Here is a 21,282-nt window from a genome sequence, read left to right as displayed (position 1 = left end):
AAAAACACACATAGATTTATTTTCTTTCAAGTGTTATAGACTAATAGAGACTCAGATTATTAAATTGTAATATTTTTTGCTCTGCTCAGACCCCTGAACAGGCATTATGTGTATTTCCAATGTGTTGCCTTTCCAATATATTTAGGTTTAGTTTATAACTCCTCTATGAAAAGCAATCATTACAGTCCTTTATACCTGTAGAGCAGAGGCTGTAAATGATTTACTGCGCTGCAGTTTAAATCCCAGATAACTGAAACTGTGCAGGACAAAAGTGTTGTTCTTGAGGAATTTATCTCTTCTGCATAAGTGGAGTCAATCTGTAATAGCATCCCTGCTGTTCTTCAGCTGTGGGGAAATATAGAGAAGCTGAGGTGCTCCCTACAGTGTAAAACATGCACTAATCGTCAAATTCTTGATTGTTATTTTTAATAAGAATTTTGGATAGTTAATACTTTTGTTAAAAAAAAGGGCCCCATCAAATTGCTTTTGAGATTCATATTAGCAAGGACTAGTTTAAAGCTGTTGAAGTCTCTTCAATTCTAGAACTTCGATTTAGTTATAGTTTAAATTTATTATTTATTTGCAATGTTTTTAAAAAAATATTTTTTTAATGTCACACTCTAAGGCAATAGATCATTTGGTATCTTATGGAAACACATTATGTTGCTGTTGTGATACTTAAAAAGGTTTTGGTACTTTTGGTACAGGCAGCTCCTTGCCTGCATACTGGAGTAGATGAATTATAAATAAAAGATAACTAAACTTGACATGGAAGAAATTCGGAAGAAGTTCCTTTCTTGACCACTTTAATGTTATATCTGTTACGCTTTTGTTAGAGGTCTGACTGGAAGAAGTCACTTCAAATTTAGAGCAAAGCAATATTTGTTTAAGTCTGGTTTTGTGTGGATATGCCACACTGAAACAGTGTTATTTAGCAGATAAGATAGGTCAGACTTGCAACTAAGAATTTATGGGACAGATGGTCTGAAGTAGTGATTTAAGACAGGAGGATGGTGATAGCTGCTGACCTGTGATTTCATCTGTGATTTTTCTTGATTATTTTGGGGATTCTCCTTCTCTTATGTTTATTACCAGCATTGTGCTCCTTTGGTAACTTGCAAGACTGCTCACCTTGTAAAGTATTGGTGTTCACCAGGGCAGAATCCAGTATTTTGCCTTCATATATGTTGCAGGACTGTTGTGAGGTGTAATAAGTGTGGGAAATGCTTTGACAATGCTCTGTGTTCCTTACATGCTGTAAAAGCAGCATTTGCATTGTATCTGAATGCTTGCTACACTTAAGTGTACTGCCTTCTGAAGTCTGATGGTAAACAGAAGTAACTGTTTTGAAACTCTCATCTTTTGTGTAGTTACTGTTTTACTGTCATAACTTCAGTGGTTGCTTGAATAAACTGGGCATTACTTTCTGTTCCCAGGAAGCAGAGCCATTGTAATGGAGTGCCAGTATGGGCCAAGGAGGAAAGGGTTCCAGCCTAAGAAAGCTGGTGAGCAGGAAAGCACCTCTGGCCATGTGTACAAAGCCACCTGTCCAGCAAGGTAAGAATTGGCTATAAAACTAGAAGAGCTACTTGGCATCCTAAGAAAGCATTTCCTTGTGAGCCCTGGCAGACCGCTGTTTGGGGGTGGTAGCTGATACACAGTGTAGCCCTTAGCTTCGTCTCCTTGATAACTTGAGGTTAATACTCATTTAGAGGGAAGGAGGAGATGCTGTCCTGTTAAACTGAATAAGGCTGAGATTTTATAGGTTGCCTGGATGCAAAGTAGCAGTACATTATGATGTGAAATACAAGTGGGAATCACTCTCTACCTGAGCATTAGTCAATTATTGTGGTGTCCTTTAGTGACCATTTTTGGTCCTAAAACTTTGTCATCTTATTTGTTGTTTTTTTCATTGCACTCATATCAGTCAATCATCTCAATTTAACAGATGTCCTGTTTCCTGAAGGAGTTACAGTTCTTCCTGTTCACTGGAGACCTCCTTATCCAACACTAATGGTTTTTCTCTTTGTCCTTGAGCATCCTCCTGGGTGCTTATTCAGTTTTTACTGAGCTAAAAGTGTATTTACCTGGCCAGTTGCAGCTAAGTATGTATGTGCTCAATTCTGGCTTCAAACTGGGTGAACTACAGCCTGGTCAGAAATGATGATGTGCTTTTACTATACTGAGGGACAGAGGGGTTTTGCTGAGGTGCAAAATCACTCTGGTTGAGTAGCTTCCAGACCAGAAGTGTGCCTGTCTGCATCCATGTTCATCCATCTCTTGTTGGTGTGTCCTTAACAATTCTACAGCTCTCTTAGAGGCTACTCACCCCCTGCAATGCTCTGCTTGAGCTTTTTCTATACTGATATCTGATACGAAATAGGTGGGGTTTTTGCCTTCCCCCCCTGAGGGCAAAGTGTACTGAAGGAGGATTTTTTTTTCTATTTCTTCTCCTCCTCCCTCACCTTGGAAGGATCTATATTAAAAAGGTTCAGAAGTTTCCGGAATACAGGGTTCCTACTGACCCCAAAATTGACAAGAAGATCATAAGAATGGAGCAGGAGAAAGCATTCAACATGCTGAAGAAGAACTTGATAGATGCTGGCGGTGTCCTCAGGTAAAACTTCCACTTTTATCTTGACAAATGAAGTAAAAAAGAGCAATAATTTACTTGGCTTGCTTTATTTTTTACTTAGTCACTTTATTAAGGCCCTTGCTTAATATCAATAGTAAAAAATCCCCGAATGTCAATGAGACTTCTGTGGCTCTGGAGTATTAATTTGGTAAATGTGTTAAGCACTAGGCTGTGGCATTTCAGCAGGTGTTTTCATGCAGAGAATAGATAGAAATAGTTCTATTATTTGGGGATTTGAGCTGGTTTATTTTGCATTGAAAGGTGTGAGAGGGCCCTGAACTCTGAAAGGCAGTATCTTCCAGCTCAGGAGCTGTAAAAACTTAAGTCACTCGAACCATCTTGATTGTGATTGTCAGACTCTTCCCCCAAGAGACTCATTTTTGTGCCTTTGCTTGAGATTTGTTTGTAGAAACTCTTTCCTTCTTGCCAGGTGGTATGTACAGTTACCCACTCAGCAAGCCCACCAATATCATGAAATGGAAACTTCCTGCCTCCCTTCTTCACCCTCCCATTTTTCTATGTCTTCTCCTGAGGAGGAGGAGGAAGTTGTTAGAGATGAGAACTGTACTCTGCCTTCCCGACTTCATCCTCAAGTGGCAGACAAGATCCGAGAACTGGTGTCTCAGGGAATAGAGCAGGTCTATGCAGTGAGGAAGCAACTAAGGTACAGAACTGTCTGGCACATTCTCAGTCTGTAGTGCTGTATCTACTTTTGCATTTGATTAATTTGGTTTGCAACTAAATGGCAGTGCTGATGCATTACTGAATATATTTTCCATACGTCATGAGAATCTGTTTTCCCAACTTTGGTCTTCTCTTTCCATTTTGTTGTAGGTAGCCACTGAGAGCTGCTGTCCTCTTGAAAGTTAGTTGAATAAATGGGGTTTTTAATTCCAAACTCTGTAGCAGATGCACAAAGAGCTGGGTTAGAATATCATCTAGGTTACTCACCTAGAGCATGCAACAAGGGGAGGGAGAAGGTAGCAGCGTCTATAACACAGAGAAATAGCATAATGTATTTTAAATACACCTATTTTGATGTCCTTTAACATGTGACAGAAAGTATGTGGAAAGAGAATTATTCAAGCCTGATGAAGTGCCAGAAAGACATAACCTGTCCTTCTTCCCCACTGTGAATGACATCAAGAACCACATTCATGAAGTGCAGAAGTCCCTGAGGAATGGCGAGATGGTGTATAATTCGGAAAGTATCCCAGCAATGGTACGTCGGCCTTTGATTTTTGAGATTCTTTTTGATTTTTGGAGTTAAATACTGGAAATCTTACTTTAAATTTTTACCATTTAGCTGTATTTCATCCACAGTTTTCAATGACTCTATTTCCAGCAGCTATTTTCAGTGGAATCTCTGTTTGAGCAAGATTGGATTACATGTGAATAAAACCTTCTGACCTTATTCGGTATTTATCTCATTTACATTAGATTGGTATTAGTTGATTGACAAATTATGTAATACTGGCACCTCGTGATGACTGCATGAACTGAAAACTATGTGGTGTAGAAAAATTGTCACGCATCAGAAAATTTTATTCGTGTCTTTGTCGCTGTCTGTGTTTTGGAGAAGTTACTACTACTTTTCCGTATCTGAAAAATGGGGATGAAGTATGTCTCAGGTACAGTCTAAACTAGGGCTTGCACAACATTTTCAATATGTAAATATTAATAAATGCACTTTATAGCAAGTGAAGTAAGCATGAAGTACATACTTCAGAATGCTCAGTGACTCTTACGTGTTGTTCCTTCATTTTCTTTCACCTATTGAGTAATAAGGGATACACAGTAATCCTAGTTTTGCCAGTTATGAGGCTTACTGCTAAGGAATTGCTGATTTTAAATCAGCTTTGGCAAACTGTACTCTTAAATCATGCTGTGTCATCAGTCTTCTCCCTCTCCCTATGATGCTCTTGGCCCAGGTGAGTGAGTGATACTTGATAGCCAAATGGTTTGGCTGTTTTCTATTTTAAAGTCTTTGAACTGTCATGAGCAGACTTTAGCCTCCCTGGTACAGTGCGTGTTAAAAAATCTTTTTTTTTTTTTTTTTTTTTTTTTTGTAATCGAAGAGCTCCCAAAATACATAATTATAAGAAAATAAGAAAGTGTGATTTTAGACACTGCTTTGATATGGGTACTTTATTAAGCCCATGTTCCTGTGGTAGACAAACTTGCACCCTTTCTGAGAACTGAGATCTTTTTCCTTTCAGCTGCAGTGGACCACAGACAGTGGGAATGTTCTCACAGAAACAGTGACTGTTACGTTTGCCTCACCACCTTCAGATGGTAGGACTGCCTTAATAACTTAGCTGTCTCCAAGTGTGATTTGTTTTATTCGATATGTCACAGAAGTTCAGTTTCCTTCCAGAGGTTGCTGTCATGTTCTGTCACTCAGCTGAACTTAAGAAGGCTTATTCTGCTATGTCTATTTTGGCATACTTTCTTTTAACTATTTGCGTGCATGTGTGGCAAAATATGTGTAGTCATGATGGGGTTGGCAGAAGTATGAGAATTATAAATTTGGCTTTTATTTAGCATCCTCAAACAACTGAAGATTTTAATAGGATGGTTGTGTGGAAAGAACATTTTACTTTGGATGAAGGTGCTAATAACACCTCTGTAGACAGAATTAAATCCTACTGAATAGGGCACACAGAACCTAAGAGCCATCTGGGTACTTGAGTTTCTTGATGGTTTGTGCTTCACACATGCTTAAACATCTTGTTAAAAAGGAGTCAAATGCATATTGGGATTCTTGCTTCTCACAAAGTCATTGGCTGGATGAGTTTCACTGCTAGGATCACCCCTGAACAACAAACGCTTGTACTTCTGTTGTACAGCCTTGAGAGCACTCTTCTCCATTTTTAATGGAGATTGCTTAATGCTTAGGATAGAAATAGAATCACAGGTGTTTAGTGGCAGCAGAGCTGTGAGATACTTTTCTTCAGTGCTTTATGTGGTGTAACTTCTTTATTAATGTGTGGAGCCAAAGTAGCATCACTTCCAATGATCGTTGAGCCACCAAAACAAAGTATTAAACATACCACTCTGCTGCAAAACCAGAGTGTAGATAGTGTAGATTTCTGTAGAAACTTGGTTTTATGCATTCGTGGTCAAAGGTCTGGTTTTTTGGAAGGATGTTTACATTATTTTTCCTTTGTTGAAAGTGGGTTCCTACTACTATTACTTCGACTTCAAAACATGTACTAAATCAAAATACAGGTGTTTGTAACTAGATCTATTTGCTACCCATATAGTTAGGTTTACATATAGGCTGAGATGATCCTCTGGATCATGGTGGCTGTTAATATAAAATGAGATTATTCTGCCTTTTTCCCCAGGTTTCAAGGATGTTTTGTCTAGTGTGACATCGAAAGAACTCTTCTGCATGCTTGTGGATGCTTTTCCCCATCCCTTGTTTAATAGGTTTGATGTGAAACTCATCAGAAAAATTGTTAGCAGGTATATGATTGCAGCAAGGTGGAAGAGACTGATGATTTGCATACATCAAGATGATGCTGCAGACTGCTGAGTTTTTAATCTCAGTGGCACTGCCAGCTTGTTTCCCTTTCTTCCCACTGGAATGTGGCAGCGGGTACTTTTTTTTCCAGACAGCTGATAAAGTGTACAGGAACCAAAGGGGCACTGCCATAGTTGTCATGTTTAAAGGTTTACTTGTGTTGACAAGTTATCCTCCACTGTGGTTTTTGCCTGAAGAAGTACTGATGCAGTTGGGTTTCTTTCTCCTTTGGCCCCTGTCACTCCCTGACCTATTTCTCATCTTTGTTGCAGCAGGAACTAAAACCCCACAGAGGTTTGGCTCACTGTGTGATATGTCCTAAATGACTTGGTAAACCTGACTTACGTGAAGCAGTTCCATATACACCAGTGCATTTACAGTTAATAAAAAGGCCAGTCTTGGGCTTTGTTTTGCTTGGGATTTTTTTAAACTCTTATCTTAGCTCTTGCTGCAATGGATGAATTTGAACTGAAAACCACCATGTATCCTTGGTGCTCTTAGGGTAAGCTTTTCAGTGTTGACAGCTGTCAGAGGACAAGAGGTAAATTTTTAGGCTCAGTTTGAATTGTGTCCCTCTTTTTTATGGAAGTCTTGTTTTTTAGGAAAAAAAAAGAATTTGCAATATGAGCAGACTTAGTGTGCTTAAACTTGCATGTCTATGTTAATATTTCCATTACTACACTTTTATGGAGAGACACAGAATAGTTGTGCCCTCAAAAGCTGTGATAGAGCTTAGCAGGGATGACTTTTGGTATGAACTGTCTGAATGCTGGAGAAGGTTCAGAAAGACCAATTCTTGCTTGCTTTCTTTGTCTTTCACAGATAATTTTCTAAGGCAGAGTAGCCTATCAAATGTGTAAATGTCCATTCAGTGACATACTGAATTTTAAAGGAAGCTAGAGAATTGGATTTGTTTTTCTGCACGTGTGCACCAATTCAATAAATATAAGCAGATATTCTAATTCCAGCATATCTTGTCTGCCCTTATATATGTGGGTATGTGTTTGTATGCATTGCAAACACATGTTTATAATTGTATTACAAGTCTAAGCAAAAAAAGAAGCTTGACAGAAAAAATCATCTCTTGTTAAATTATGTGAAATGGTAGCAAGGGGAAACAAGACTGACTTTTCCAACTGCTGTTTATATGCATTTTTCATTTCAACTTGTGCTGAATGGGGACAAGTTTACATTTAAGAAATCAAACAATAACAGAACTAAACCCAGCTGTTTGTTTTCTTGTGCAGAACTCCATCTCTCCATGTGATACAGCTTTCTCAGTTCTCTCCTAGATTTAAGAATCACTGTAACTATCAAACTTAAGGGTGCTCCCACAAGTGAGATAAAGTACCTGTATATATAAAACATTTTTTTTTTAACTTCTGACATTCGTACTGAATGCCCATGTGTAGTGTAAGGAGTGGATAGATTAGGAGTTCAGCTATGAGCTTTATTCCTAGGCATGCTGGTGTAGAATACAACCTAAGGAAAGAACTACCATCTCTTCCTACATGTGACTATTCACATATGCATATAATACTATATCTCTATAGTATTAAAAAGAGCCTAAATATTTGAAGTAGTTCTGTGCAAGGAGATTTTATAGTGCATCTTATGGTCAGTTATGATAAAGAGAGTTTGTAAATCATTATGTATGTTGAAAAATGTATCACCATGCACTTAGATTGCTGGAAATTTTGTATGATTTCTTGTAAGAAAGCTTTTTGTCACTGACTGGTCTCAGTTTTCTTCCATTCACTAGGCTAATCTACATGCACATAGCAAGCTCTTCTTTTACAGTTATAGCAGTGAGACTGTGAAATAAGAGGCTAAACAATGTCTGCTTCTGTCTGGATAAATCTTAACCAAATCTCTGGGTGGCTCAAACAGAAAATAGAATGATCCCATGGGAAGTTTTCTTGCAGAATTGCTGCAAGTGAATCTCAGTTTTTACAAGTCTTCAGGAAATGAAGGCCATCATTCTTGCATTAAATAAGAATTCTGAGGATATGATGTAATCTGTAGACTGAAAGGCCTCCTGATGAATGGACTTTTGGTGTGATATTGCAGAGAAGTTATACTAATTCCACAAAGATGTTTGGAAGGGAGTGGTGAGACTTAGGGGATTTCCTGTGTAAATTTTTATTTTGGAAGACAACTGTTTCTTTTGATCCCTGTCTGTTATCAAGCCCTTACTGAGGTGTATGTATCATCAAATTATTTGATTGCTGCTTTGATAGAAATGTTTTCACTTTTATGTTGAAACTAGAAATGCAAAGCATAATGTAGGGTGCAATTACTTTGCTCTCCAAAATGGATTTATCGGTGCTTCTTTTTTTCACTTTGAACAGGCACATACAATCTTCCTACAGTATTCTTTTTCTCATACCCAGCTTTTTTTCTTTAGCATCCGAGTTCTTCAAAGGCAACAACATATGTGTAAATACATGTCTCTTATATGTCTACATTGAGATTGAAGTGGTTTGTTCAGTTTGCAGGGGAGGCTTTTAAACAGGAAGAAAAGATTTGTAACTGTCTGCTTCCTCTCTGTGGCTCTGTAGGGAGCTCAGCAGGCGAGTCAGTCGTCATGAAAGCAGAATCCAACCAGAGCGGGGAGACCTTGCTACCGGAAACAGCCCAGCTATTGTCTTCACTCTCTTCTCTTCAGCCCAAGATATTTGCACAACTTCAGGTACGGTCAAGTTGTTTACAGAACGTCAGACATGCTGTGCTGGGGATGCTGAAGGTGAGCTGAGAACAGCAAGTTCCCTCTTAACTAATGATCCCAAACACTGGCTAGATAACATGGACTTAGAAATAGCTTTCAACTCTTAGTTTGGCCTCTCTTGCATGTCACACTTTGCATGTAGCTGTGGTGCAAGAGATGCTACTACCATCTTTTGACATTTTGAAGTTAGGGTCTCTTGTGAAAGCAAAACCAAGAAGATGAAGGTAGTGGGCTTCTGCCTCAAACTCATTTTCCATGTGGTCTAGTCATTTCATAATGAAGTGCAAAACTGAGGGGATATAAGTCAGTCTTATTATTCCTTTTAAGTCCTTCTCCAGCCTCTTAAGAAAACATGTTAAAATCCTAAAACTACTCCCAGCTCAGATCTGTAAACTTACAGGTTGAAAGGCTAAAGAATGGGGATAAGAATGTCATGCTTAAAAGAGCTTCTAAAGCTCATCTCCTTCAAAGCTGGCTCTCAGCCTTCTTCCCTAACTACTTCCTTGAAAAGCTAACTTCCAATGAACCCCAATGAACTGCACGATCTCTTCCCTAGAAATATGGTCTGCAGTACAGTAATACACTGTTCTGCTTGTTTCTTTCTCCTTCTGAAGACAGCCTGGCTCCACCTCACTCTCTTTTTTTTTTTTTTTTTTTTAAAGCAGTATGCTTAGCTTTTAGTGCCCACCTCTTGTGGGAATGGGCAGTATTGGGGAATGATTTGAAACATGAATATCAGTCCAAAATGAAAGCTTTTTGGTCATAAGCAGTCTTGTAAATGCTGCTGAATACCATTGTCCTAATTGCTTTCTAATACAGCTTTAGCCTAGGGTTGCTGGGACTGACTGTTCAAAAGAGGTGATGTATAGGAAGTCAGAAGCTCTCTAGTTCCAGCATTGCAAAATTAAGTGCCATTAAGTAGAAATTCCTCCTGGTGTGAATACTGGTATGTTAGTTGTTCTGCATTTTCTTTCACAGGGATTACAGCTGCAGTCAACTTTTACCTCCACAAATGGATCAACAGCCCTGATAGCTGTAAATAACCATTCCCCTTCTAGCCCTGCAAGTCTCCTGGATTCCATAGGGAGTGCAGTAACCAACCATTCTCTAGTACCTAGTCAGGGACACAGCCTGCAAGCAGGTGCTGGCCTAACACAGCACAGTGCTGCTGCCTCTGCTTTTGGGACTCCACCTGGCTCTGATCAGAGTCTGGTCACCATGGGCCAGTTGGTAGCAGTTGGAGGGGTAGATGACTCCAGAAGCCTAGAAGGAGGAGTCCATCAGATTCTCTTGGGAGATGTACAGACTATTCCAATACGGATTGTGGACAGCCATCCAGCACTTAGTAAGTTGCAGTCTTCCCAGTAATATGTAAATACAGAAAATACAGTGGATTTTGTTCTGTGTGTCTTGAAGAAAGGAGAGAAATGTGTTGGTAATTGGGAACTCCAGCATAGGCTTCTTACAGCTAATTCTAATTAGTTTTTACTGTGAAAACATGATGACTGTAAAAAAAAACAAACCAAAAAAACCCACCACTAAACCAAACAAAAACCCAACCCAAAAAAAGGTGTAAAAAGGTGACTTCTTAATTAAACTGCTTATCACTTTCTTTAACCAAATACCAGCTTATTTGAGGAACACAATATTTTTGCCAAGAATACTAATATTTAGCTAAAATTATTTAATAAAAATATTTTTTAAGGAAAAGTAAGAATAGAAAATAGCCAATATTGAATCTAGTTAGAACTCTTTGGAAAGAAATGTGGGTTTTCTGATGACTTCTTTGCATCATTCCAGCAGATTTCTGAATTTTAATAAACTTTTACTAGGATCCTGTAGTCCTCAATACACTTTAGAAGCAATCAGTTGGAGTTGTATGTAATTGCTTGGAATTTCAAACTTCTGTTTGAAAGTACTTCTTAAAAAATGCACAATAAACACCATAAAATAACCCTCCCTCTATCAAAATAGAAGACTTCTTAAAACAATTGTAATAAAATATAGATACAGTCTTTGAATTCTCAGCCATGGAACCTGATTGAGTGTCCATGATGACTCTTGAGTCGTTCTGCAGGAACATCTAGGTAAAGATGTGCTATATCATGGCCTTACACCTTCATAATGTCATAGTGATAATTATCTCCATATGTCCTGATGACTTTTGCAGATCAGCAAAACTTAATTTGTACTAAATTCTATAATATTCTGAAAATGGAAATAGAAGACTACATGAAGAAATAAAAAGGAATAAAGGGTATATGGGGAAATATACTGAAATTCATACATGTTAAAGTAATATTGGGATATTTTACTGTGGCAGTATCGTCAAAGTTAAATTTAAGGGATTTTCTGCCTGCTGTATTCATATGTTTGTGTTACCGTTTGTTTTCCCTTTTATAATTGAATTTGACTACTGAGAAATTCTGTTTTCATTCCGGGTAAAGAATTTCAGAGGAGTCATTAAATGCACCTCCTTCATTCAGTTGTTTAACCCATTTGTTCAATCTAGAAGTTGATGCCTCTCAAAAAGTTTTGTTAAGTGATGAATACTGTAAGTGAATTTTTAATGAAATACTCTTTTACACAAAAAAAATTGCAGTCAAATATAAAATACTGTAACTGCAATGACTAAACTCACTGTTCCTTTGGGATTTCCTGAGGTTTTTTTCTGCTCAAGGTCTCAGTCTAACATCACCAGCCTGAATTTGTAAACTGTGAGAATATTGGTGCCATTCCTAAGTTATGTGGAGGAGTTGCCTATAAAATGAGCAGATTCTTTTTTTTTTTTTCTTCAGAGACAAGTTCTTTGTCTGGAGAGCAGGAGGACAAAAAGCAGTCTAGACTGAAGAAGAAATAGTGTTACAGAGTTTATTTGGAGGAAACACCATATACTTGAATTTAGCAGTTCAGTCAGTGTGTATATCAAGGTATTTTTTTCTCCTGTGTCTGTGCATACCCTTATGCACGTGTGCACTTGGTTAAAATTATCCTGTGTGTTCTGGATTTTCTTTTGTCCAAGTGCTAACTTAAGAATAAGCTACTTCCTGCTGAAAATGTATGTGCGGTCATTGAGAAGTGGCCAGTCGTGCCTGAAGTGTAAGTTGTTCTCTAAATCAACATGATTTACAGTTGGTGTTCTCAGCAATAGCACCTCCATTCCTCCTTTCCCCTGGAAAAAAAAAAAAATAATAAAATGGTAGCTTTATTTTTCCATGGGAAAGAGGAAAGACATTTTGTGTGATTAATTTGATATCTCCAAATATACTATTTTTTTATAAAAATTGAAGTATTTTTAAATGCATAGTTATAGGGGCAGAAGCATTGTCAGTGGAGTTTGAACTTCAGTGTTTGATTTTTTTTTTTTGGTTTTGTTTTTAAGCTGAAGAAAATACAGAGGGTGTTATCTGTGTGAGCCAAGTTAAACAAGAGCCAAGAGAAAAAGCTTTGTCTATGGAGCCAGATAAAATCAGAGACTGCTGTAGTTCCTCACCTATTTAAATCTGTGAAGCCTGGAAGGATTTTTCAAATCGGAGAACTTGGAAGGAAAGGCGGGTACTCTCAAAGTAATGCCGTTCTTTTTAAATCATATTGTGACATTCAGACTAGGCATATTTTACACTAGTTCTGACAGACAGCTGTTTTATTTTGACTGATGTGGCTCACTGCCAATCCCAGGTCATTCACTTGCCCTGTGGAACACCACCTCTCTCTTCTATTTCAAGTTTTGAGTAATTTGGATGCTCTCCAAATGGCCTGTTTTGGTCAGCATTTCTGAAGGTCTTCCACAATTTAATTCCTTAGCTTTAGAGTGTGGATCACAATGCTGGGTTTGCTTTTCTCCTTGAGACCCTCGACTGTTACGGCACTACAGAGACCATAGAATCTGCCAGCTTCAAGACCACAGAACCCAACAGCAAAGTGTACCAATACAGCAATGGTTTTGTGAAAAGTGAAGGTCCAAGATGCTAAATTTCAAAGTGGTGAAGGACATGGATGCTTAAGAAAATGCAACTTTAACCTGATCATAATGTTAATGGTGTGAAGATCGAGGAGAGCAGAAAGGTGAGGTTGCCGGGTGAACATAAGGCTGTATGATGAAGAAGAGTGTGTGAATTGTAATGGTGAATGTTTTCAACTTTGACATCTTTGAACTTATGTTTTGGCTTCATAATGAGGTTGTTGCTCCATGCAGCCTTCGCAGTGGTACTGTATTAGCAGTTGGTCATAGCAACTAAATGCAGAAGTCCTGTCTCATGGAAAATGATTGATGCTGCCATTTCAGCTTTGTCTACTTTTTGCTGTATGTACACTTACTCTATCAGCTCAGATAAATATGATTTAACCTGCTGGTTTTAGTGATGTAGGGCTTATGGATACATTACGAACAAAGAGTGGTCCAAGAAAACAAAGCAAGTGTTTTGGTTTTTTTTTCCCATGGGAAAGAGGAAAGACATGTTGTGTGAGAGTAATTTTTATCTCCGAACATGTGTCCAAGCAATATGTACAAGTGTGCTGTCAGTATAACATTCAGAAAACAAACATCTTTTCCAGCAGTGGCAGCTTCTAAGACTAAAGTGATCCATATTACTTAAAACAATTACCAGGAATCTTTAAAAAAACAAATATAATAAATATATTTTAGCAATATTTAAGCAAAAGCCATAATAAATGACAAGGACTGAGTTGCATAATCTGTGACAGACATGTTTCTTTAAGAAAAAAATACACCTACAAATAACTTGGATTCCATTTAAAGCAGTAAATAAAATTAAACTGATTCCAACATAGATATCAAGTTAAACAATGACATTGTTTTCTTCAGATGTTGAATTCTTAGAACAACATTCAGAATATTTTGTATACAGCAGTATAAGCAGTTCTCTTATTAGTTCTTAAGTGGTTGAGAGCTTGATCATAAAATTAGATATTTTTTCTGCATGCTGCACAAGAATGCAGTTTAAGGACTTTCTCTTTTTCAGACTTTTAAGAAACAAAACAAAACCCAAACCAAAAATATTATATGAACATAGAGATTGACATTTTTAAATTGTTAAATTTGTTAACATATATTTAAGTCATTCACAAACATCATCTAAATAGTGGCCATTTAAAATTAATTGTTATTTTTCTTTTGAGTATTTAAAGCTAAAACTTTAAAAAGTCTCACATTGTACCCAAGTTCCTAATGCCTTTCTATGCAGCATCTCTTAGGTAGGTGCTATATCTTAGTCTTACCCTAAAATATATTAACTTCTGTGAGGTTAATTAACATTGTTATTGCCGTTCATTTAAAGCTGTTGTTTCTGAATTAGTTTAAATAATTTTCCAACAGGATCATATTCTTATTAAATAAGAGTGAGTATTTTATCATGCAAGTGCATAGAGAATCTCCAGTTCTTTGGAGTCTCTCATACTTAGTTTCTACACTGTCTTGTTTTGTGGTATGCCTTACTCATTTCTGAGTAGGTAAAATTCAACAGGGTTCAGCCTTTAGTGATTTTTTTTTTTTTTTTTTTTTTTTGGTCATCGTTGTTAATTGTTAAAATATGTCCAAAATGGGTGTTCTGTTCTGCAGTCATAGTTCTGGAGCACACAGGCAGTAGTCACCTTTTCTTTTCCAACTCAGCAACTATATATGAAAATGGGTACCTCCTTCCATACTGCTGTATTCAGTGATGCCATCACCTTCGTTTTTTCTTAAACTAATGCATTCCAAAGTATATCACCTTTCTCAATATTCCTCGTTTTTTTTAGAATTGTTCCTCATTTTTGAGGATGCTTATTCTCAAAAGAATAGATTACAGCTAAGGATTACCAGCAAGAGGTTATTGCAGTTTTAGTTCTCTTCAAAGCAGACAATACATTTGTGGTTGGAGTAAAAGCTTAAGGAAAGAGAAGTTAGATTTCCATCACTTCCTGCTAGTTCCCTCATTAACAAATCTGTTCTTTAACAGTCACTGTTCTTCCCATCGTGAGTCTTATCCTGTGCTGAACAGTGTTTCTGATGGTACTTCTATTATTGGTTTAGTGCTCACAGCTGGAGGAAATACTCTTTTTAGTCCACCTTGAATTGCAACCTGTGAAATGAATTTTGTAATCTACCCAGATTTGCATGGTACCCTGAAAACAATAGAACAAAAGGTTGGGAGAAATTTAAAGAAGCAGTAATAATTAATTGTTTTTAAAAGCTGGGGATAAGAGTTACAGTTCTGTTCATTGAAAAATTTTGTTTGAAATTCTTCTTCAGCCAGTACTCAAATTTTTGTTTTCAGTTTCCTTCATTTTCACAGAATTTAAGTTCTTTGTTTTCCAAATAGTTATTCTAGTTTATTACTGTGTTTTGTTTTTTTTTTTTTTAATTTAGCATAACCTTGCCTCTTTAAAGAGTATGTTTACATTTGTTCTGTGCATGTTGCTAATGGAGGAACACAAACTCATCACACATATCCAGTCTCTATATTCAGCTTAACACCTTTGTTCACTAATGTCCACCTAAATCTTACAGAAAAGGCTATTATGTATATGAAGAAGGTTGGAAGTAAACAATACTACTTTCAATGCAGTTAAATTTCTTTGAGTAGTATTCTTCAAGGCTGATTTTTTCAAAGAAAGCTATGTAGCATGGTACAAAGCAGTTGGTTATTACTTTGTGTTGGAATTGTAGATATTTTTCTGGTGTTTGCTTTGTTTTGTTGTTCAAGCGTTCTTCTATGTTCAAGTGTTTTATTTTGTAAACCTAGAAATCCTGAGCTTCAACACTACTGTGAATGAACAAACTCTTCTCCAGTTTATCCTTATTGTTGGTTACCTGTAACACTGATTGGTTGGCTTTACAAGCAGGGCTGTGCTTATGTATGTGCATGCAAACCAAACTTTTTGCTAAAACGTAGAGAAGACAAAAAGGCACACATCCATAGCTGTTGTTCAAGGCTGCCAGCCTCTTGGATGGAAACCAGTAGCGTTAATGAGTCCTTTTTATGGCACAAAGATTGTTGCAGTTTGTACAAAATTTAGAGAGACAAATGTCTGTATATGTGTGTGTGTATATATATATTTATATAGTAACCTAATGTATAATATTCCTATGCAAATGTAAACTACTTTTTCTTTTAAAGTAATGGTCTGTGTTGTGGTTATGGGGGCTCAGGGGGAGAAATTCAAGAGTGACTTCAGGGCAGTGGTTTCTGGGGATGTAGGAGAGCACCAGGGAGACCAGGTAGAAGAAGGTCCTCAAGGTGTGTGAAAAGCAAGGGTCCTGTGGGATTGTGGGGGGCTAGAGGGGGTTGTGCTGGGGGGCTCCAGGGCCCTGGAAGGGGGGTTGTGAGCCCATTGCAAAGGCTCAGTACAGCTCCTAGAATCTATGCCAGTAGTGGATAGGGTGAGTTCATGTTAGGAATTTAAAGGTATGGAAGAAGAGGGAAGCCTGTCTTGCTCTCAAAACCAACAAAGCTGCTTGAGTTTTGGTGAGTACTAGAGGCAGATAAACGAGTTCCCAGTCTGAGACACCCATTCTTATCTTCTGATACGAAGAAGAAACTCCTCTTGAAGCTTTGACCCAGGAGCGTAGACTCTTTTCCTTTACCAAGGAAAATAGACCTTTCCAGTGCTGCTCTCCTCATCCCTCTGACTGCAGCTCTATCTACCCCAAGCATGCTCAGTATCCACACAAGTCTCTCTTCCTTCACACTTATTAGGACTTCCACACAAGTTCCATGCCCTCAGGCCCTCTGATTCTCAGTTTTTCACTGTTACACTGTTGTAACAGCTGGTAAGTTAACTGCACAAGTGGTGAGATTTGCTCCTGTAATTTTTTCTTACTGTCTCCCCAGGATCCTAAACCCATATATTCCTTTTAACTACGTTAAGTTTTTTCCCTGCTTGCTTTGGGTCTTATTATCCTTACCCGGATGAGTATCAGGCAGCCACATTTCACAGGACATATGTTACATTCACAGCAACTGAAAAGATTTGAGAAAACAAGGATAAAAGAATAGTTTCTGCCAGCTCTTAGGGCTTTATGAGAAACTGGCCTTTTTCCTTTCATACCACTTGAGTTTCTGATTCTGGCTGTGGAGATTAGCTGGCTGTTGACTTGTCTGTCTGTTGGCAAACTAACAGTCTGCTCTCCTAAGCCTATTCAAACAGATATGTTCTCAGAAGATTAGGCAGGAAGAATCTATTCCATTAGGGGTAGAAAGTGTGGGATAGCTGAGGATGGTGCTGAGGAGGTGAAAAGTTACTGCTCTTTGTGGATCTCTGATGAGAAAATTCTCATTGATTTGCCCTTCCCTTCTGAACAAACCTTTTGTAGGAACAAAATTCAGAGCCTATCCCATCAGTAATGATTATCTTCTCCCAGCAACAGTGCACCTCATTAATGAGTGAAACTAGCATTGTGTAAAACAGGCTGTGTTGATTTTTTTAGGTCAGAAGCTATCCAGCAGGTCTATCCAACAACCAACATCTAAGGTATGATTTGGGGGGAGAAAGAGGAAGGCAAAAATCTCATCACATGACAGGAGTGTATGTGTGCTCGTTTGGGTTTGGTTTTTTTTTACAATATAAGCTGTTACAACATAGTATCTCATTCCATTCCTAATGCATGTGACAAATGACATGTTTATTTTCTGAAGGGATTTTATGTGTTTTCCGGAGAGTCTTCAAAGGAGTGATCATAAACAGTACTGCTGTATTGCAGAAGGTATTAGTGGGTGTTTGTCATCTAAGACCCCATCCTGTTCTAGTACAGAAGGGGTTTTAAAAGTGTGGAAAGCTTTCTGAGGACAAATACTGAGTGTCCTTGTCCTAAGGAGGCTTCCATGGACAGAAAAATAGGGGAGTTGAATGCTGTGGGGGTAATTTTCATCAGTAGTCTGTTAACCTCTGCTAGACAGAAGAAACCTTGTGAAACGCATGTATATGATAACCTCTCTATGGAAAAAGTTACCTTTGGATGCTTAATAGTTTTAAGTGATATATGCATACAGGATTGTATGTATCTTAAAAAAAAAGTTAAAAAGAAACTAGAGACATGAATATAGTTGTTTGCGTGTAGTTCTTTAATACAGTTTTAATTACACTTAACTCTGGTTAAATGATGCAGATATTTTAGGGCACATGTAATCAGATATTTTAGTGTGGATAATTGGAATTCATGGTTTTACCACAACCATCCTTAGCTCTGCAGTGCAGCTCAGCTGGTCATTTGGCATGTACTGGCCTTCTGTTAATGACAGTCTGCTTGTTTAAGTATGAGCGTGCTGTTCTAAGTAAATTAAATTTCTCACTCCCTGATCTTTTTTCTAATAGAGATTGATAAGGCTCATAGGAGGATGGAAATCTGTTTGTAGTATAGTGATTTCATAAGAGTTGATTTCTAGGTCCTCAGTATGAAGGAAGTAGAGAGCAAAAACTTATGTACTATTAGGTCTGCCATTTGGTCATTTTTCTAAAGTATTTGGATTTCTACAGCTGGACAGTGTCAATACAGCATAAACTACCACTAAAAATACTGTCAAATTTTTAGCTCTATCCTTTGGTTGAATGTTGATAGTTCAGTGACTCCAGGAAAGATCAGGGCCTTGCCTCTGCTCTTTGTAGAATAGTCTCTAAATACTATTTAAAATGTAATTAGATATGGCAATCAAATGGTAGTAGGAGAGCCGGAAGCAGAGATGTGTGTTGGCAGACCAGTGGAGAGGGAGAAGTTCAGTCCCGGTGCCCTCATTCCAGACTAATCTTCTCTGTGCTAGTCCTGAATGCACGTTGAGAAAGGGTGATGATTTGTCTTTGTGTTCTGACATAGCTGTTCTTTCTGCTTCCCCACTCAAGAAATTGTACAAGCCTGCAAGGGACATGGAGATCATGAAGAAGGTGTGTAAGATCTTATGGGAGGACCTGCAGGAACAAAATGGAGGAGACTAAAGGTTAATGACATGACTTCTATAAAGCCCACATTCTTTGGTGGGAGGAAGAGGATTTTTCAATAGAGAGTAAATCTTCCTTTTCAGAAGTGTTAGAATTACTGTGTCTCTCTAATCTGCTTCACTCTAACAGAGCTAATCTGGGGATAAATTCTGAGGCTATGCCCATGTGTTCTGCAGTACTTGTTGAGCAGAATAAAAACGTTCCGTTTCTTCCAGCTCGCAAGAGCTGCATTTGTGATTCCACCTGATGCACAGCTGCTTGTATTTATCTCCTCAAGGCTCGTGGAATTCTGCTTTCCAGCTGAAGGGAAGATAGAGGTCTCCCTGTATGAAAACTTGATGGGCAGTGTACATAGTCTGAGTGAGTTGGGAGCACCTAGAACAGTCACCCTCAAGCATGCTGTAACTTAGAAATAGGAGGTGGTAAAAGAAACAAGCAACTGAAGAAAATAATGATAAAAGTAGGTATTCTGTGCCCTCTTCACACGATACCTTTCCTTAAACATCTTGAGAGGAACACTGGTCAGCAGTGAGAGAAAAATAAATGTCAATTTCTCTCCACCCCCAATTTACAGTTTAAAAGTGGTTTTGCTAATTAGCCACAAGTTTGGCCTAAAAAGCATCTTTTATCCTAGATCTAAGTGTGCAATGTTTAATTCCTAAAGGACCATGCTAAAAACTCCATTGTGCTTTGTCAGGTTGCTATTCTTTAAGACAGAAATTTAACTTTTTTTTCACAGATATTTCTCTTAAAGCTAAAATTAAATGGGAGAGAGAATTGGAAATGTTTGTTTCTTACAGATTACACTTGTCAGTTTTCTGAAGTGTGCAGGTGTTTCCTCCTTGGCTTCTACTTCTAGCTCTTAGTTCACTATGTTTTGGATGTTTTCTCAGGATCACTTACCTCCGAGAGTACTCGAGATAACTGGCAAGAGACCAGAGTGGAGAACAGAAGAGGAAGTGTTTTTAAAAAGCTGCTTACAGGAGTTAGAAAGCTCTCAAAGTTACAGCTCAGGATTGCAGTTTCTTCTGGCTGAAGTGGTTCAATTTAAATGGTAAATGTTTTCTTAATACAGAACTTTTGTATTGTTGATTTTGGTGCTATTTATGCTCTGAGCTCGCATGGTAATCATGTATATTTGCTTTTATCTTCAGTGCACTAGTTATCTTCTGAATGCAAACTGGTGTAACAACTTCATGTTCTTGGCTGTTGGCAAAGCTGTTATCACATCTGAGGTGTTCTGTACATGGAAGGAGATGGAGAAAGTGGGGACCTTCTTACTGCTACTGAGAACAGATGATCTCTGGAAAGGGGGCTTTACCAGTTTTGAATCAATACCTTCACAATAATTTGGTGGGTGCACAGGTTTTTCATGTCAGGTTCTAGTGCATGTCTAACTTTGAACATAATACAAGCCATAAAATGACCTCTTCCTGCCCTCCCCATGGGTTCTTTTTGTTTCCTGCCACTGTACTCATACTCAGCACTTTTGGGGAGTGGGGGAATTGTTTTAACACATTCTCATCTTCCACTTTTCTGCCTTTCTCCCATTGCCTTTCCCTCACATCCAGAGCAGCACAGAAACAAAAATTTCTTTTCTTAAAAAAAGTGCTTTATCCTCTGTTTCCCATGTTTGGGGATGAATTTTCTCTCTTCTTTATTGTGCTAGAGTTTAATTCCTTGCATGACTGAAATGTAAGATGCTGTTATGTTTTGCTTGAGGAGGGGGAGGTACTGGGGTGAGCTCCACTGCCACCTTCACTCCAGAAGTTCTTGCAGGAAGCACCTGTCACAGGTCCTGCTCCTGCACCTGTGTCTCCACAGAGGCCAGCACAACTGCAGAGCTGTGCTGCTCAGAGCAGCGTCTTGCGCTACGTGTACCAGCAAATTCAGTACAAATAACTGCCCTTCTCCCCCTTATATTGTTTTAAATCCACATCAGTCTGTGGTCTGGCCCATTGACTCTTTGGGCACAACTTGAAGGGAAGTACCGCAGAGGGTCAGGAAGTTCTTATCTCCAGCTTTTAGGTTATGCTTCTGTATTGAGTGCAGGTGCGCAGGTGTGGGTGGCCCTGTGCATGACGCAGCTGGTTCCAGCCAGCTCTACAGTGGACCCACTGCAGGACACAGCTGAGCTCATCAGTGAAGCTGGTGGCACCTCTGAAAGCGTATTTAAGAAAGGGCGGAATGCTTGTATGGCACAGAGGAGTGAGGAAGAAAGAGAGAAACAGTCCTCTGAACACCAAGGTCAAAGAAGAACAAGAGGGAAGAATTGCTTCAGGTGGTGGAACAGCTGTTTCCCCGCAGCCCACGGAGGACCCCATGCTGGAGCAGGTGGAGATTTCTTGAAGGAACTGCGGTCCACTAGAGGAGCCATGCAGGAGCAGGCTTTGCTGAAGGACCTGCAGCCTGTGGAGAGGACCCATGGTGGAGCAGGAGAAAAGCCTGAGAAGGATGGAG

The 21,282-nt window shown here is 38.5% G+C and overlaps 1 protein-coding gene across 10 annotated transcripts in view; it reads left to right on the top strand.

Moving 5' to 3' along the window:
- Positions 1 to 19,853, top strand: part of CARF (calcium responsive transcription factor) — a 37,010-nt gene extending 17,157 nt beyond the window's left edge. Inside the window, exons 8-18 of one of the 10 annotated variants that reach the window (XM_074911215.1) lie at positions 1,437 to 1,557; positions 2,474 to 2,617; positions 3,066 to 3,299; positions 3,695 to 3,857; positions 4,855 to 4,930; positions 8,726 to 8,856; positions 9,871 to 10,237; positions 12,275 to 12,957; positions 17,321 to 17,364; positions 18,727 to 18,821; positions 19,716 to 19,853. In XM_074911215.1, coding sequence (XP_074767316.1) covers positions 1,437 to 1,557; positions 2,474 to 2,617; positions 3,066 to 3,299; positions 3,695 to 3,857; positions 4,855 to 4,930; positions 8,726 to 8,856; positions 9,871 to 10,237; positions 12,275 to 12,393 — 1,355 coding nt within the window. In that variant the 3' untranslated portion in view covers positions 12,394 to 12,957; positions 17,321 to 17,364; positions 18,727 to 18,821; positions 19,716 to 19,853. Of the gene's footprint in view, positions 1 to 1,436; positions 1,558 to 2,473; positions 2,618 to 3,065; positions 3,300 to 3,694; positions 3,858 to 4,854; positions 4,931 to 8,725; positions 8,857 to 9,870; positions 10,238 to 12,274; positions 12,958 to 17,320; positions 18,822 to 19,099; positions 19,685 to 19,715 lie in introns of those variants that run through there. The other 9 variants (XM_074911219.1, XM_074911220.1, XM_074911216.1 and 6 more) reach the window with 9 other exon arrangements.
- The last annotated feature ends 1,429 nt before the right edge of the window (positions 19,854 to 21,282 follow it).

Source organism: Athene noctua, chromosome 7 (assembly GCF_965140245.1).
Source record: "Athene noctua chromosome 7, bAthNoc1.hap1.1, whole genome shotgun sequence".
In the NCBI taxonomy this organism is placed as follows: Eukaryota; Metazoa; Chordata; class Aves; order Strigiformes; family Strigidae; genus Athene; species Athene noctua.
Note: the sequence above shows the minus strand (reverse complement) of the source record. Positions and strands in the feature narration are given on the sequence as shown.